Source organism: Macadamia integrifolia, chromosome 5 (genome assembly GCF_013358625.1).
Source record: "Macadamia integrifolia cultivar HAES 741 chromosome 5, SCU_Mint_v3, whole genome shotgun sequence".
Lineage (NCBI taxonomy): Eukaryota > Viridiplantae > Streptophyta > Magnoliopsida > Proteales > Proteaceae > Macadamia > Macadamia integrifolia.
Window position 1 is genome coordinate 38,789,953 of NC_056561.1, and position 17,240 is coordinate 38,807,192.

The 17,240-nt window shown below is 37.9% G+C and overlaps 3 protein-coding genes across 3 annotated transcripts; 2 read left to right on the top strand and 1 right to left on the bottom strand.

The window, feature by feature from the left end:
* Nucleotides 1-832: 832 nt before the first annotated feature.
* Nucleotides 833-3,813, top strand: LOC122080092 (high affinity nitrate transporter 2.5-like). The gene is made up of 2 exons (XM_042646970.1): nucleotides 833-2,303; nucleotides 3,509-3,813. Exons 1-2 carry the CDS (start codon nucleotides 1,117-1,119, stop codon nucleotides 3,753-3,755), a joined length of 1,434 nt encoding a protein of 477 aa, XP_042502904.1. The 5' UTR covers nucleotides 833-1,116; the 3' UTR covers nucleotides 3,756-3,813.
* Nucleotides 3,814-5,470: 1,657 nt separating this feature from the next.
* On the bottom strand, nucleotides 5,471-7,548 carry LOC122078182 (universal stress protein PHOS34-like). Its single transcript, XM_042644065.1, has 4 exons — nucleotides 7,312-7,548; nucleotides 6,279-6,388; nucleotides 5,936-6,054; nucleotides 5,471-5,820 (listed from the first exon to the last, which is right to left on the bottom strand). The coding sequence occupies exons 1-4, from the start codon at nucleotides 7,487-7,489 to the stop codon at nucleotides 5,730-5,732; spliced, it is 498 nt and encodes a 165-aa protein (XP_042499999.1). The 5' UTR covers nucleotides 7,490-7,548; the 3' UTR covers nucleotides 5,471-5,729.
* A 2,963-nt stretch (nucleotides 7,549-10,511) lies between these two features.
* On the top strand, nucleotides 10,512-11,024 carry LOC122078066. The gene has a single exon (XM_042643935.1). The coding sequence runs from the start codon at nucleotides 10,512-10,514 to the stop codon at nucleotides 11,022-11,024; it is 513 nt and encodes a 170-aa protein (XP_042499869.1).
* The last annotated feature ends 6,216 nt before the right edge of the window (nucleotides 11,025-17,240 follow it).

Consider the following 17,240-nt stretch of genomic DNA (forward strand, 5'->3'; position numbering starts at 1 on the left):
AATGTATAAGGCTCTCATCATTACAAGGTCTGAAGAGGATCATAATATACCTAATAACCTCCATGATACCCTTTTTATAAGTAGTTTTACTTAGATTTGCATAATCTAGAATTCGAGATATTAAGAGTCTTGGTATTTTTGGTAATATAGATATTGGAAGTCTTTTTTTTGGGAGGGGGGTAATATAGGTATTAAGGGTTCGTTTGATAACGTTTTTGCCATTTCTGTTTCAAGAAACGGTAGAAACATAAATTTCCGTTTCTAGAAACAGAAACGGAATTAAAGTTGTTTGATAAGTCATGTTTTTAGAAGTTGATAGTAACCAATGAAAAAATGGCCACAAGTCGTTTCTAGAAAAGGCGAAACAAGTTCAACTTGTTTCGTCTGGGTCGTTTCTTAAACCATAAATAAGTAAAAATTTCTATTTCTATTTTTGAAAAAAAGTGAAACGAAACAGTTTTATCAAACGTTTTTTACTCCGTTTCTACTATTTCTGAAAACAGAAATGGCAAAAACGCATTTCTTGAAACATAATCAAACGGGCTTAAGATTTAAGAGTCTTAACCAGAAACTTGGGTCTTTCTCTCTCTGGTGAGCACTGTGGATAAGGATCAAGGGCTGTGATGCCCTCTCTTTTTGGTGATTTCATGCTCCACGCCAAAATCATTAACTCAAGTTTGAAATCAATCTCTTTCTTCGTTTGTTTCGCGGTTGCTTCCTGCTTGCTCGTCTTTCACTTCTCTCTTCAGTATCGCCTTCAAGCAAATTCGAGAGATGTGACTAAAAATGACGACCACCCACCGCTAGCTTCTTTATCTCTGTATGATTAAGATTCTTTAACTATATGCAGACAATGGAATTTAACTTTCTTCATATAATCAAGAATCTTAATTACGTGCGGACAAATGAAATTGAACCAATTCCACATTCCCAACTCCCAACTGACACCTACTGATAAGATTTCCTTCTTCTGCATCGTCCCTGTCCCGAATGAAGCCTTCACCTGTCATTAACACTGCCAAGTTATTTAATTCATCAAAATATATAAGTTATTTTTTTTTGTAATTCAGATTCAAATTTGATCGTAATTCGCCTGGAAATCGTCGCGATTCTGTAATGACCCACAACTTGTTTTCTTCTTCTTCAATGGAAGAAGCAGAGGCAGCAGTAAAGGACACAAGAAAGGAGCCAGCTTTTACTCTTCCGGTGGATTCCGATCATAAGGCGACCGAGTTGAGGTTATGGTCGTGGGCTCCTCCACATATGCGGGCGTTTCACCTTTCATGGGTGTCTCTCTTCGCCTGCTTCTTCTCCACCTTCGCTATCCCTCCTCTGCTTCCAGTCATCCGTGATGATCTCAATCTCACCGACACCGATATCGGCAACGCTGGAATTGCATCCTTCGTGGGTTCTATCTTCTCTCGCCTTGCAATGGGCCCTATCTGTGACCTCCTCGGTCCTCGCCTCGCCTCTGCAACACTCTCTCTTCTCACTGCCCCAATCGTCTTCGCCACTTCTCTCGCTTCGTCGCCACAAGCCTTCATCCTCCTCCGATTCCTTATTGGATTCTCGCTTGCCAATTTTGTCGCCAACCAATTCTGGACGACTTCCATGTTCTCCAACAGCATCGTCGGCCTCGCCAACGGAGTCTCCGCAGGCTGGTCCAACGTCGGTTCCGGCGCAACACAGCTCCTGATGCCACTCATCTATTCCCTTATCATCAATCTTGGGGTCTCATCGTTTACGGCTTGGCGTGTCGCGTTCATTATTCCCGCGACTTTTCAGACCCTGACGGCGTTGATGGTATTGGCCTACGGCCAAGACTTGCCGGACGGAAACTACAGGGAAATCCGGCACCGGCGAGCCATTAATAAGCCCAAAGATAGATTTTTTGAGATTCTGCTTCATGGGCTCAGGAATTACAGGGGATGGATACTGGGTTTGATATACGGATTCTGTTTTGGGGTAGAACTAACGATGGATAACATAATCGCCCAGTATTTTTACGATCGATTTGACGTTGAAATTCGAGTTTCAGGAGCAATTGCTGCTAGCTTTGGATTGGCGAATATAGTGTCTCGGCCGATGGGAGGAGTTTTATCAGATGAGATGGCGAAGAAGTTTGGGATTCGTGGGAGACTCTGGAGCTTGTGGGTGGTGATTACTGTGGCTGGTTTACTCTGTATCTTACTCGGGCGAGTTAACTCTCTTGCTGTTTCCATAATCGTGATGTGTGCTTTCTCGTTCTTTGTTCAAGCTGCTTCTGGGTTAACATTTGGAGTGGTTCCTTTCGTCTCTAGAAGGTCAGACTCATGTCTTCTCCATCTCTCTCTTTCTTGTTGCCCATAAATGTATATATCGTATCCATGTAGTCATTGGGGTCTATCCATGCAAATCTATCCCAGAAATCTTCCAAAGAAGTTTAAAAAAGAAAATGCAGAAACAGAAGTAGGGTGCTCGTTCTGCTAAAAAACCCTGTACTAAGAATAGTATCTCAATCGGTTTTAAATTGTAAATCAATGACAACCCATCAGTTGAAATGCAAAACAAGAACAACCCATCTAATCAGAACTACCAAATCTCAATAACTAAGGAGACAATCAAATAGATCAAAAGAGAAAGAACTGGAGAAGAGGGTGAATAGGAAAACAGCAACAGCTACAAAGAATGTATATCTTCTTCACCATGGATGAAAAGATTCTCCACCATCAACAAAAACTTCTGCGAAAAACATTGAATTATAAATTGTGACCTTTGTATGTTGTATTTGTTTTTCATTTTTGTTTTAATATATTTTTTAGTCACCCAAAAAAAAAAAAAAAAAACTCACAGACCCAGTTTACCTTAAGCCATAGAAGGAGTCCTTCACTGATGGTCATTATTGGAATTGAAGGAAGCTTGAGGCATTTAGGTGGTCAAGATGGTTTTGAATTCCAAAATATTTCCACAATTGTTGGATTTAAAAAATGTACAAATGTCAGAGAGAATTGGGCAAGATTTAGACAAATAAGAATTGAAGAGGAGCCCAATCCGGGCTTGAATGGATGTTAACAAACATTTAATGTTATTTCAGACATTCGACATATGATGATAAGTAACCATTACTTTAGATTTGTAGGTGACCCCATCACTTTAGGTGATATAAAACTCAATCCTTTTTTATTTCTACTCTGAATTGAATTTATCTCTTTCATTTTATACGTATGTAACAACTAACAACTAACCATCGTCCATTGGTCTTGCGGAAGCGTTGCTTGCCATACGGGAGCTTGTCCTGAGAGCAATGATTACTACCATGGAACATCAATATTTCACTATCTTAAAAAAAAAAAAAAAAAAAAAAAAAAAAAAAAAAAAAAAAAAAAAATCCTATTACTACTTGTTGATCCTATAGAAGTGTTGCTTGCCATATAAAGGCTTTGACCTGAAACTATAGTCCCCATCATGGAGCATCCTTTTTGCATTAAAAAGATAAACTAACAAGGTTCTTGTTTGCACTTTTTGGCAGGTCACTAGGGGTGATCTCAGGGATGACTGGGAGTGGTGGAACGATGGGTTCTGTTGTAACGCAGCTGTTATTGTTTTCAGGCTCTACATTCTCAAAGGAAACAGGCATCTCTCTCATGGGCGTCATGATGATCGTTTGTAGCTTTTCTGTCACCTTAATTTACTTTCCTCAATGGGGTGGCATGTTCTGTGGCCCAATATCCAAGCATCAGAATGCTATGGGCCAAGATTACTATTTACTAGATTGACATTTTGGTAGGCTCCATCTGGTTGCAACTAAAGTGAAGAGAAGAAAAGTGAAAATAATTTTTTTTCTTATAATTATAAGGGAAATTATATAATTTTCATAAATATTTCTTATTAAATATGATAAGGGAAGAAAAATGAAATTAATTTTTTACCATTATAATTATGTAACTATCATAAATATTTCATATTAAATATGATAATTATACTTTTTAAATGAAATATTTAATTTTCGTTCTAAATGTAAAATTTAATAATTATATTTGAAATGGTTTATAGTTAGTTATATAACCATGTTAGATAATGATAATAAAATTACTTTTATATTAGTTTTAATTTTCTATTAAACAAAAAAGTTCAATTCTTCGTTCTATTGATGGTTTCCACTTAATTGTAGATTCCACTCATAATGTATGATGTATCTATATATGAATAAAAGCCATGTTTATTATTAGATTAATGAAGGGACAAAAAGGGTTTCATACCCATATTACTCTACACATATGCAGGAGATACATGACTGTGAAACTGAGATTGACTTTCAGAGAAAAACTAGGTTGCCACTTATTGAATGTGACCATTTCATTCATAAATATTTATGTATGCAAGAAATTAGCTGTAATACCATTGTTATTAGTTAGGGAGAGCGTAATCTTAGGAAGATTTATAGAGAAGCGTACCAATAAGATGTGATGAAACAATGTTATACATTGGAGGGTAATGAGTCATTTCATGTGAAGAGGAGAGAGATAGATAGAGATTCTAATGTACCTTGCCCTGACAACTCAAAGAAACTTTTCCCTATTAGTTAATTGCGAGAACGTGTTTCCTGCCCCATAGAGGAGGCTACGTAAGCAAGTGAGCCCCAATGATTTTCCCTTACTCGAAAGAGAGGTCATTTCATGTAGCGGTGTCAATGGGTCGGTTTGGCTTGGTTTTGATCTAGGTTGAATTGGTTTCGGTGTGGGAATGGTGAAAACTGAAACCGAACCAATAAAGAAATTCTAATTTTGGTTTGATTTTGATTTCGGTTTCAATGCGGTCTGGTTTCGGTTTGCCTTTGATTTATTGTATCGGTTTGTACTCGGGTTGATTTCGATTTTTTATCCGGTTTTGGTTTGATTTTCCATACAAAACTATGCAAAAAAAAACTTGGTTTTTTAATGAATTTTGGACCTTTTCGATTTCTTACCGGTTTATTTAGATTTTGGTTCAGGTTTTGAGCCGGTTCTGATTTGATTTTGGGTTCATTCAGTTTTTGGTGCGGTTCAGTTTGTAAGCGGGGTTACAATCTCTCAAACTAAAACTGGCCCAATAAACCTTAAGTTCGGTTTGGTCTGGGTTCAATCGGCTCAATCCCGAGCGGTTTTACTAGTTCGATTTAGGTATTGAAACACCTAATTTCATGATAGTAGGAGAGAGATATAGACGAAGGTGCTAGTGGAGGCTACATCCCCGGGTTGGAAGTGCTGTCCCTAGTTAATTATTCATGTTTTTTTGATGGATGAAGTAAAAAATTGGGGGATCAGGGGTTTCCTACAAGGGTTCATAGTGAAAGAAGGAATCTGTACACACAACACCAATAAGGGGTTGGAAACTAATATCATTCATATATATGAACCCCACATGGTCAGAATAAGAGAGGGAAAGTTAGTATAGGCTCCACTATTTATTATGAGAGGAGAGTATATATAAAGGAATTTGTACAACGGCAATGTAGCAATCTTTTCCCCAAACCCATTTTTGGTAAAAATCAGTCATACTATTAATACTATAAACTATGCTAGGGCAAAATCCAACTAAAACTATTTCATGAAATAGCTATAACCAAACAAACCTGTAATTAATCTGAATGCCTGAGATGATTTCTTAATAGATACTATGTTTATCATCGATAAGCAATTCAGCTATACTGTCTATAGTACTAAAACCATATATTAAGTACATAGAAGTTGATAGAACCATGCATGGATCATTTAACGATGAGACTGATGAGAGTCCTTAACAATGGCCACAGGACACACTGCGTGGTTGACGACATAGCGGCTGACACTCCCTAGAAGAGCCCTGAGATTTATATAAATACATGCTCATGTTAATGATCAATCTATCACAGTAGAAATCAATAAATAGGTTAAGAAAGTCTAGCTTGGAGGATAATAGAGAAGAGAAGCATACATACCTCTTAAGTCCAGTGAGTCCTCTACTTCCCATGATGAGGCAGTTCAAGGGGACATCAGCAATTGCTTCACATATCTTTAAACCAGCATCCCCCCAATATATCTTGGCCATTACTTCTATCTGTAACACATGCCTTCAAATACTTAGAACCAGAGAGAGAGAGAGAGAGAGAGAGAACCATTCTCGTGTGGGTCACACATGGAATCCACTCAATCTCTTTTTTCTTGCAACAGGTTTTTACTGTGAGTGGAGTCCAAGTGTGGATCACACCTGAAGAGAATGATCCTTGTATGAGGACCTGATCAAAACTAGAGAGAGAGAGAGAGAGAGAGAGAGCTAAGTACTCCATTTTGATGGGAGACAGTGTTGAGTATGCTGAGTGTTTCCGCGTCTGGTTTGACACCGTATTTCTTGGTTATGCTGGGGTCGGAGAACTCCATGAGTGGAATTAGAGCTTCACATTTAAGAGCAGTTGAGCAAATGAATGGTCAGTAAATTGTGAGGAACCTACTAAATCTTAGCCATTTTGGATTAAAATAAGGAATTCAAGCAATCTTTTGTGCATGGCTACAATAGAGTGAAGAAATGTTTTTTTTTTTTTTCTTTTTATTCTTCTTTTTAATCCGTTCAAATCACCACCCGCATGATTAAAATGTTGGCTGATGTGGCCCCGATTGTAGAAATTGAAATTTATTAATGATCTAGAAAACACAATAAACAGAAAGAAGAAATAAGCACACACAATTGCAATATAAGGATTTACATGGTTCGACAAGATGTCTATATCCATAGGAGAGATGAGAGTAATTTTCACTAATAATGGAAAAAGGGTTGCACACTCTCTTCCTCACGCCTCTCTATATTTAGCATTTCCATTAACCCTAATAACCCACCTATCGCAACAATTTATAAAGAAAGAAAAGAGATACAAACTTCTTGAATTACCCCCATGTAAACCCTAAAAACAAGCCCTCCACCCCTTAAGGTCTTACATACTTTAATGGCTTTTTGAAATCATCCCACAAACTCATAATACATGGAACTACACCCAAGTCATGATCGATCCTAAGAGGAGAGGTAAGTTCCGCTACCTTCCTCCTTAAGCTTTAGTTTCTTACATCAAACGCGTTACAATCCCATATCAGTCATATGGGGGTTGTTCCCACTTCAGTTTCAAAAGAGGATTGATGTGGGTTGATATGATCTTAGTTTCCTCATCTAATCAATCGGTTTATGCGGTTGAGTTCTTCCAAGTTCGTATCAAGATATGAATTTGTTGTCCAGAGTGACCTAGTTTGTAGTTAATTAATCTAGATATGTGAAACTGAAGCGATCAAGATTAGTATAGAAAAGCCCATGGGGCCATGAGAGACTTACGAGAGCCCGTAGCTTGCCAAAGCTGTGCTGCTCCTTGCTCATAGTTGGAGGAAGGTTGAACACTGATGAGGATAAGATGGTCTCCCTCTTTAACTAGATTTTCAGAGGCCCACCTCAGTGCTTCCCTGCTGCATGGTGAGAAATCCACTGCTATACCCACTTTCCTTCTCACCGCCATCTTCTTCTCTAATCACTCACAGTTTGAAAGACATAAAGCAATTGAAGTTTAAAAGGCAGGCAACTAAGGGGACTTTGGGTTTGGTCTCCTTTTTAAGATTTTGGCTTTGGAACCTCTGATGCTCCATCTGCTTAAGATCTACGCAAGCAGAAGTGAACAAATTGCAAAAGTAAATGAGACGAATGTGACTTACCCTAGCTGCTGCATACGTACATGGACGTACATGGAATATATATATATATATATATATATATAAAAGCACCAGTGTAGAATATAGATGTAGGCATGACCGCATGAGGGGAAAGGGTGGAAAGTGCAGAAAAATAGAAGGAAGACAAGGGATTTTTTTTTTCTCTTCATTTTATATCCAGGGTTAAGAAAGTGATAAAATAGAAATTAATTAGACACTCTCTCTTCTAAATATAGCTAGTTTTTAAAGGTGAGTTCTACATTAGTCCCAACTATAATTAGTTAAAACGTATCTTTGCTCCCCCCCCTCCCCCTTCCCCTTTTTTTAATTGATCCCAATCATACAGCGAAAAAACCTTTCAAAAAATAGGAAACATTTTAAATGCATTTGCCATATTTTTGAGTAAATAAAAAAACTAAAATGATATTTAAAAAAATAATTTAACATTATATAAACTTATAATTAGTTCATCAAATACTAATATTTAATTAATAAGATACAAGTTGATGTCACACACACACACACACACATATATATATATAAATATATATATTTTAATGTTTGACCATATTTTTAACATTCCATTCAAATTTTGAGCTGTTTTGAACTTGTTGTACCAAACATATTTTCCCGTTTCCATTTTAACTAACTATGGCTCCAATAAGTGTGATAAAAAGTGGAGTCTGGAACTCAGATGTGTCTCCGTGGAGAAAATTCCCTAGAGAAAATCCTAATTGTGTACTCTCTAACTATATGGAGGGGAGGATATTGGGGATTCCACAAAAATACAACGATCCCACATTAGATATGAATAAATTTAATGTATAGGCTTACAAGGACTTAGATACCCTTTCATTGGATAACCTTTAGGAATAAATTCTATCTTGATATCAAAAATTACAAACTAATGGAATAGTCGAAGCAACTAACAAAAATATCAAAAGAATCCCCAATTTTTTTTTTTCTTTTTTTGGTATAAGAAGAGTTCTAGATAAATGGCCAAAAAGAATAATGATTAGACCGATAATATACTATATGCACTGATGGTGAATGTTTCCTTTGCTTTTAGTTCATGTTTCTCTCACTCTCCATCCAACCAAATGGAGAATTAGTGAAGGAGGTACTTTACAATGTAGTGGCAAATGGAACCTCCGTACGTGGATGTTGACTCAGGAATTTGGATAAGAGAATGTAGGAGATCGCCAATGCAAGTAGGGTTTGTACATTGGAAAAGGCCTCAAAAGGAAGATAAGGTACCTGATTCATTCTCATGTGGCTTTGTGGATGAGCCCTTTAAAGAATAATGAGCCACGCTTGGCTGGTCATGTACTTATACCAGCCTCTTTGTAGTCTCAGAGGTGAAGCATTCAGTGTGTAACATTGAGGTCAAGGGTTCTAGAGGCTGGATTCAACTCCTCTCCAATTAATTGGGCATCCATTTAGTGATTCAAAGGTTGAGAGGATCTTGAACATCCATTTCAATACATATCTGTATCCTTAGATCCTTCTAGCGGTTGGATCACTAATTGGGAACCCAATTAATTGGAGAAGATCTTTTTCCTTCTTTGCTTGGTAAAGATGGGGTATGTACATATACTAACCAAAGCTGATGTATATCAGTATATGTATTTACCTTCAAATAAAAGTGTCGGAAAATCAATGCTTTAAAAATCGAATTTAGATTGATCGAATCGGTGGATTTTGATTGGAATCAATCATAATCTATTTCAATTCTAGACGTTTTGAGCTAGTCATTTTAGGGTTTTTCTTATTGAATTGCTAGGTTTTTATATCTCAGGGGCAATTCTAGTGTTTTTTAGACCGAATTTTGATCAATTCCAATCCAATTTTGGATTCAATCATAGCTGATCCTGTTTCTAGACATTCTGATTCAGCCAATTCTAGGGTCTTTCTCACTATTTGGCTGGTTTTTCAAATCTAAGGAACCGAATCTAGGGTTTCCCAAACATGATTCCTGCCAATTCGATCCAGCCAATTCCAATCCCCTAAACCTACCAGAGCCCTTGTGAGATTTATCCTCGATTTGGTTCCAGTCCATTGGGTTCTGGTTTTAGAGACCCAATTTGGTATTTCAAGATTTTGACCCAGAAGTTCTAAGTATCAGTATTGGATCGGCTGGATTGGTATCAGTATCAAATCAAGAGTACAATCATTAAAAAAAAAAAAAAACCATTTATTTTTTAAATATAAAATGAAAAGTAGGTCAAATGACCAATCTAGGCCGATATAAACTGCTCCGAATCAGTACTGTACTAGCATCGGCAGAGATCGATAGCAATCCAATTTTTGAGATTTAAATCCCTGGTTGGACCCAATTTTTCTCCACCTATGCTAAACAAGTTACAATCCATGTTTGAATCATGTCCTCATATATATGAGAACATTCTCGTACGGTGTCTAATCCACATTCGGAATCCACTCAAAATAAAATTTTTTTATAAAAAGAGAGAGGGATTGAATGGATTCCATATGTGGATCACACACTAAGAATGATTCTCGTACGAAGACATGCTCCAGACTCATACAATCCTAAAACAACAAAGACAAAATTGCAGTTAAGGCTCTAATCAAGGTGAGCCTTCCGAATTCTTTCTTTTTTTTGAGTCTTATATCTTCCATTGAAATCAAACAGAAACTCCACATGGAGAGAGAAGAAAAAAAAAAGCTTCTCACCACCCAGCCTAGGAAGTACAAATCGGAGAAGAGGCCTTTGAAGTAGGAAAATAGAGAAATTAACAAGGAAGAATAATTGATCTAAAGAACATGGGCATCCAGAGGTTCCATTCTTCCTCCTCACTAGTCTTTCTAGCTATGGCCACCACCACAATCCTCCTCTCCACAGCCACCCAAGCAATCCGCCCTGTGGGCAAAGTAGGCAAAGTGGCTACCATGGCTGAGTGGTGCAATAACACGGACACCCCTGACCTCTGCAACTCCATTATGAAGAACACCAAATTCGGAACCTGCGAACAGGCAACTCGATCGGCCATTAATGGCACAATGGTAGAAATCAACGGGGGAATCGCAAAGATTGAAACCCTTGTTGAGACTACTGAAGGACAAATCAAGAGCTTACTAGAGGGTTGCAAGGAACAGTATAACTTCGCCATTGATGACCTTAACAATGCACTGAACCAGATCCAGGTTGATCAGTCTGAGTTGATGAATAGCCTTTCTGCTGTGGAGTCCTACGTTCAAACTTGTGCCGATGGCTTTAGCGACTTTAGCATGACCAACCCTATTGGCCATGTCAATGGCCTCCTGGATCAGCTGAGCAGCGTCAACTTGGCCTTGGCAACCAATTTACCAGCATTAGAAGATTAATGAGAAGGCACTACAATGGTGGTTTTTGTGTAAATACTGTTTGTAGGAGGGTCCAATATTAAATATCAAAGGCATTAGGGGGACGAAGTTTCTCACATTAGGTGGCACTACAAAGGTGGTTTTGTGTAAATACTGTTTGTAAGAGGGTCCAATATTAAATCTCAAAGGCATTAGGGGGACGAAGTTTCTCACATTTATGAACAAATTGGTGCGAGGCTATAACTCTCAGCACCTCCCCCTCTCTCTCTCACCTCTAAGACCTGCTCCTCTCCAACCATTTGGGCTTTCAACCTTTAATCTCCCATCTATCCAACGGTTAGATGATTTGGACATACATCCAAACATCTGTCAACATGCACTTGAGGATGCATGTTCAAGTCGTTCCAACCATTGGATGGGTAGGAGGTAAATGGTTGGTGTTGGAGAGGGTCTTTTTCACCCTCTCATACACACATGCACGTATGGTTCTAGACATGGCATATCGCGTGGTGGTGTCATATGAGGGTACAAAGTGTAAAGGCACAACAATACATAATACAAACATCTTACGCATACCATGTTGGAAGGCTTAACCCCAATCTTAAAGCATAGATAGAGTGATCCTCTACGGGGGTTTCAATTAAAAAATTAAAAAAATATGAAATTTTAACAAAAAATCCAAACAAAGTAAAAAATAGTCACCACCAAAGCTTAAGGAATTTTTTTCTTTTTGTATCGTTCTTTTGGTGTGATAATCATTCCATATCACTCTCTCTGTGTTAGGAGAAAGATTTCTTTTATAGATGCTACTTCCCACACACCCACTATTTGTTATTATTATTACTATTTTTTCATGTGAAGTTGATGATTTAGCATTCCATTTGTTGCATAGGGAACGCAGTATTCCTTTGTGTGGGCATTTATCAGAGTGGGATGAGTATCATAAATGAGGGAAGGATATTGAGGAAGAATAATAGTGATCAGCATGGAGGAAAATTTTTCTTTTTAGTTTAATGAATATGTTGAAGATTATTCCAGCTTATTATTGACAAGCAAGTTCGTTGATAATTAGATAGCCATTGACGCCCATAGTAGTTGAAGCGGGGAGCATATTAAGGTAGTCTAAGGAGGGCATTCCAAACTTCTTCCTTATTTATTTTTTAATTTTTAATTAAACAGGGTTGGCTATGTTTTGAAAAAGAAAAGAAAGAAAATAATAGAAATGAAATGAAAAGAAAAAAAAAATTTGTCTGTTTGGCTACCAATAGAAGAAAAGAAAAGTTTTTTCTGTTTTGTTGTGTATTTTAAAGTATTAGGCAAGACTTTTTTTGTTGGCAGCACAAGAAAACTTCAACATTCGCAAGATGAATTTTGAAATAAAAAAAAAAAAAAAAAGAAACTTCTTTTGATTTCAGACATACCAAACATAATGAGAATTTCTTAAACAAAAAAATAAAACAATTTTTGTATTTTTTTTCTTCTCTTCTCTTTCTTCTCTAGACTACCAAACATAGCCTAAATTTTTCTCCACCCATACTAAACAAGTAATTATAGCTTATACAATCCTAAAGCAACAAAACAAGTTTGCAATTAAGGCCATAATCAAGGTAAACCTTCCGATTTTACTCTCTTAATTATCTGGTTTCTCCGTCTCTATCTCATTCTTGTGGTAGAGAATGACAACCATTGACAAATGTTTATCATAACTGACAAGACCCAATTATCGTCCATATCTATATCTTCCATATATTTAAATCAAACAGAAATTCCACCTTGAGAGAAAAAAGCTTCTCACCAGCCCAGCCTAGGAGGTACAAATCGAAGGAGAGGAGGTGGCCTTTGAACTTTGAAGCAGGAAAATAAAGAAACAAGAAAGAATCATGGGCCTCCAGAAGTTCTATTCTTCCTCCTCATTCTTTCTGGCTATGGCCACCACCACAATCCTTCTCCTCTCCACAACTAGTGAAGCAATCCGTCCTGTGGCCAAAGGGGCTATCATGACTGAGTGGTGCAAACTCACGCAGACCCCTGACCTCTGCAACTCCATTATGAACAACACCAAATTCGGAACCCGTAAGCAAGCAACTATATTGGCCATCAATCACGCTATCGCGGAACTCAAAGGAGTAGTCCCAAAGCTTGATGTTACCATTATTAAGTCTAATAATAAAGAGATCAAAAACTTACTCTCGGATTGCAAGGAACTGTATGACTCCGCCATGGACGACCTTAACATTGCATTGAAGAAGATCAATGTTGTGTCTGATTTGCTGAATGCCCTTGCTGGTGCCGAGTCCTTCTTTGAAACTTGTTCTGATGGCTTCGCCGAATCTAACTTAACAAACCCTATGGGCGATGTCAACGGCCGCCTGCACCAACTGAGCAGCATCAGCTTGGCCTTAGCCAACTGAGCAGCGTAAGCTTGGCCTTGGTATCCAAATTTTAAGATGAATGAGAAGGCACTACCATGGGGATCGGTTTGTGTAACTATTTGTTGGAGGGTGCAATGTAAAAGCCTCAAGGTATTAGGTGGAGAAAGTTTCTCACATTTATGAAAAAATTGATGTGAGATTATATCTTTATTACTCTTGGTTCTTCCCTCGTGTATAGGGAGAATAATACGTTGTCATAGACTTGTAAAGATAACACGAGAGAAAGAACCAAGAAACTATGAACTCTGTTAATACCAATTTTGCAACCTTCTATCCCCAAAACTTAGTATGTTAAGATAATTGCAACATATATCAGTCAGTCTCTCTCTCTCTCACACATACACATGTGCCCACACAAACTTATGCATTTCAGGATTGAAGACCCGACCTTTTAACACCAATACCATGTTGGAGGGTTTAACCTAAAATCTTAAAGTACTAAGTAGCGCGAGGTCCTCAAATATATGAAGTCACCAATTGAAAATTATACAAAATTTTCACAGAAAATCCAAATAAAAATAAATAAGAATAACAATCACCAATAAAAAATAGGGTAATTTACAGCGCCACCCCCTGGAGAATGCCAATATTATAGGAACACCCCCTCTCTTTCACCAAATTAGACTCAGACCCCCTACCGTCAGTCTCCGTTAAAGAATATATTTTATATGCTGATGTCAGCTACTGTTTTTTATATTAAATACCAAAATGCCCTTACTAAATGTGAAGTACCTAAAATGCCCATCTAATAAGTCCTATCCTCAAATCGATGGTTACTGTACCTTTCTCCCAGATCGAGCACCGGTGGTGGCAGCTGTATCAACGATCACGGCGGCGGCGGCGGCAGGATCCCATGTTTACTGTACCTTTCTCCCAGATCGAGCACCGGCGGTGGCAGCTGCATCAACGATCACGACGACGGCGGCGGCAGCAGGATCCCATGTTTACTGTACCTTTCTCCCAGATCGAGCACCAGCGGTGGCAGCTGCATCAACGATCACGACGACGGCGGCGGCGGCAGGATCCCATGTTTACTGTACCTTTCTCCCAGATCGAGCACCGGCGGTGGCAGCTGCATCAACGATCACAGCGATGGTAATCTGATCTTGAAAGAAACCAGGCTGGATGCAGTGGTGGGCTTTAAATCTGATCACTCAAGAAAATGGATTTTTGGTTTCTCTCAAAGAGAAAAATGGTTGAAACGGTTCGGTAGAGTTAGCAACTGAGGTCAAGGGAAGACCTTTAAATCTGATCGCTCTCCCCCACCCTTGTCGTTGGTTTTGCTTCCTTCCCCATTTTCATTTTCAAGAGTTGACCTTTAAATCTGATCACTCAGAAGTTGAAATTGTGAAAACAATAATAAATCTAAGAGGAGAAGAAGAAACAGATCTGCTGCGGGATATTAGGGATGATCAACTCTACTCAAAACTTGAAATTGTAACAGCATAAAAGCTTATCATTTTACTTACCGGAATCGTGTTTGCTTCCCAGATCTGCAATGCTTGTTAGTGGCGGTGACATTAGCGGCGGCGATCACTCGATCCTTTTCCATTTCCGATCTGGAGGAATTTTTTTCTGTAAAGATTGAAAATCCATGACTAAGCTTTTGGGTTTTTTTATTTAGAGAACCCAAGTCAGCCGAGAGAGAGAGAGAGAGAGAGAGAGAGAGAGACGCCAGTGACCGGAGAAGAAGCTGAACTGCCAGTGACCGGAGCTGCCTGTGACCGGAGAAGAAGCTGAACTGCCAGTGGTATCTGCTGTTGCAGTGAGAGGTAAGGTAAAATATGATTGTTTATTTGTTTTAGTTAAAAGGGTAAAAATGTCATTTCAAATTCTTTCTTAACGGTGACTGACGATAGGGGGTCTGAGTCTAATTTGGTGAAAGAGAGGGGATGTTCCCATAATACTGGCATTCTCCAGGGGGTGGCGCTGTAAATTACCCTAAAAAATAAGGCAAATAAAAGTCTTTGTTTCCTTATTTGGATGTGGTACCATTATTCTTTTCAAAACACATGAAGTTGATGATTTGCATTCCACTTGTTGTTGCATAAATGTGGGATTCTGGTATTCCACCAACGTCATGGGAATTAATGAGAGTGGTATAAAATGAATGGCATAAATGATGGAAGGATATTTTAGAGTTCAACTAGTAGGGAAGAAAGAATAATTTTCCTTGTTTGTCCATGGAAATTTTTTTACTTTAGTTTATTGAATATGGATGAAGATTCACGCCTGTTAGTGCCAAATAAATTCATTGATCACCCAGACACCGTGGTTAAAAAAAAAATGATAAATAGATAGTCATTGACGCACATACTAGTTTAAGCGGGGAACATACTCATGTAATGGGCATTGCAAACTTTTTTTTTCCCACAGTGATGGCATTGTTACTTCGCCACCAACATCAACTGTTGTAATTACTTAGAAATTGGCTTTTTTAAGTATGGATCAGGTCTTCGTACAATTCTTGTATGGTGTTTGATCCACACTTAGACTCCACTTAATCTCTCTCTTTTTCTAATTGGTTTTTTATTTTGAGTGGAGTCCAAGTGTGGACCGTAAGAGAATGATTCTTATACGGAGACTTGATCCGTACTCATTAGATTGTGGGTTTTCCTTCTCCCGTGATGGAGGAAAATTTTTCTTTTTAGTTTAATGAATATGTTGAAGATTCTAGCTTATCATTGACAAGCAAGTTGGTTGATAATACTTGTTTAAGCGGGGAACATACTAAGGTAGTCTAAGTAGGGCATTCCAAACTTCTTCTTCTTTTTTATTTTATTTTTTTAATTATTTTTTATTACCACAGGGTTGGCTATGTTGCATTGCCTCCAATGAAAATTGTTAGATAAATCTTGGGAGAAAGAACGCTATCCAAAAGTGTTGTGTACGTCTAGACACATGGGGAAGTGAAGTCAGGGCACATGCGTCTTTTCACAATACTATCAGGTAGCATTCTTCTTCCCATAAATATTTTATAATTACTTGAGAAATTGGATTTGGTGTAAAAAACAAAAACCACTGAAAAAACACATGCAAAGGAATTTAAAAGGTCCTATACATGTTGGATCATGTTGATGAGATTAGCATCCGAGGGATTTCCTACCTATCAAATGATCTAACTACGAGTGCGTACCTGAGCAACCACCTTGGCTTTGGTAGCCAAGAGAAGAAAATAAAAGAAAAAAGAATCTAGAAAAGAGAAGAAAATAAAAGAAAAGTTTTTATATTTTCTTGTGTTTTCGTAGTAAAAGAAAACTTCACCAATCTCAAGGTGAATTTTGAAATTTGAAAAAAAATCTTCCCATGGTTTAGGACATGTCAAGCACAAAGAGAATTTATTAGACCAAGAAAATAGTACTATTTTTTTACTTTTTCTTTTCTTGGCTACCAAACGCAGCCTAGGGCATGTTTCAATGTCAAGAAAAGAAAAGATAGTAATGGACCTCATATTTGTGTATTTCTTATGTCACTGTATGAAGCAGACGATGAAGAGTTTTTATACTTTCTTTCTCCATGTATATGAACAGCCATTGCGTTTGAACTTTGCGGCAATCAAGATAATTCTTAGACAAGTAAGAAATGTTTAATAGACTTAAGCTCAATCAACTCAAAGCTTTAAACGTTTAAGAATTTGAACCATTCAATCTGTGTTGATCTACATAAGATCTGGGCTGGCGCAAAAAGATTGCATTGCCCCTTGCCCTATGTGCTAAAGATGTCTTTTCACAGCCTTCCATTGGTCTGTGCATTGATGCATTGGCTGTGCAAATGGGTAGTTTTATTTTATTTTATTGAGACTAAT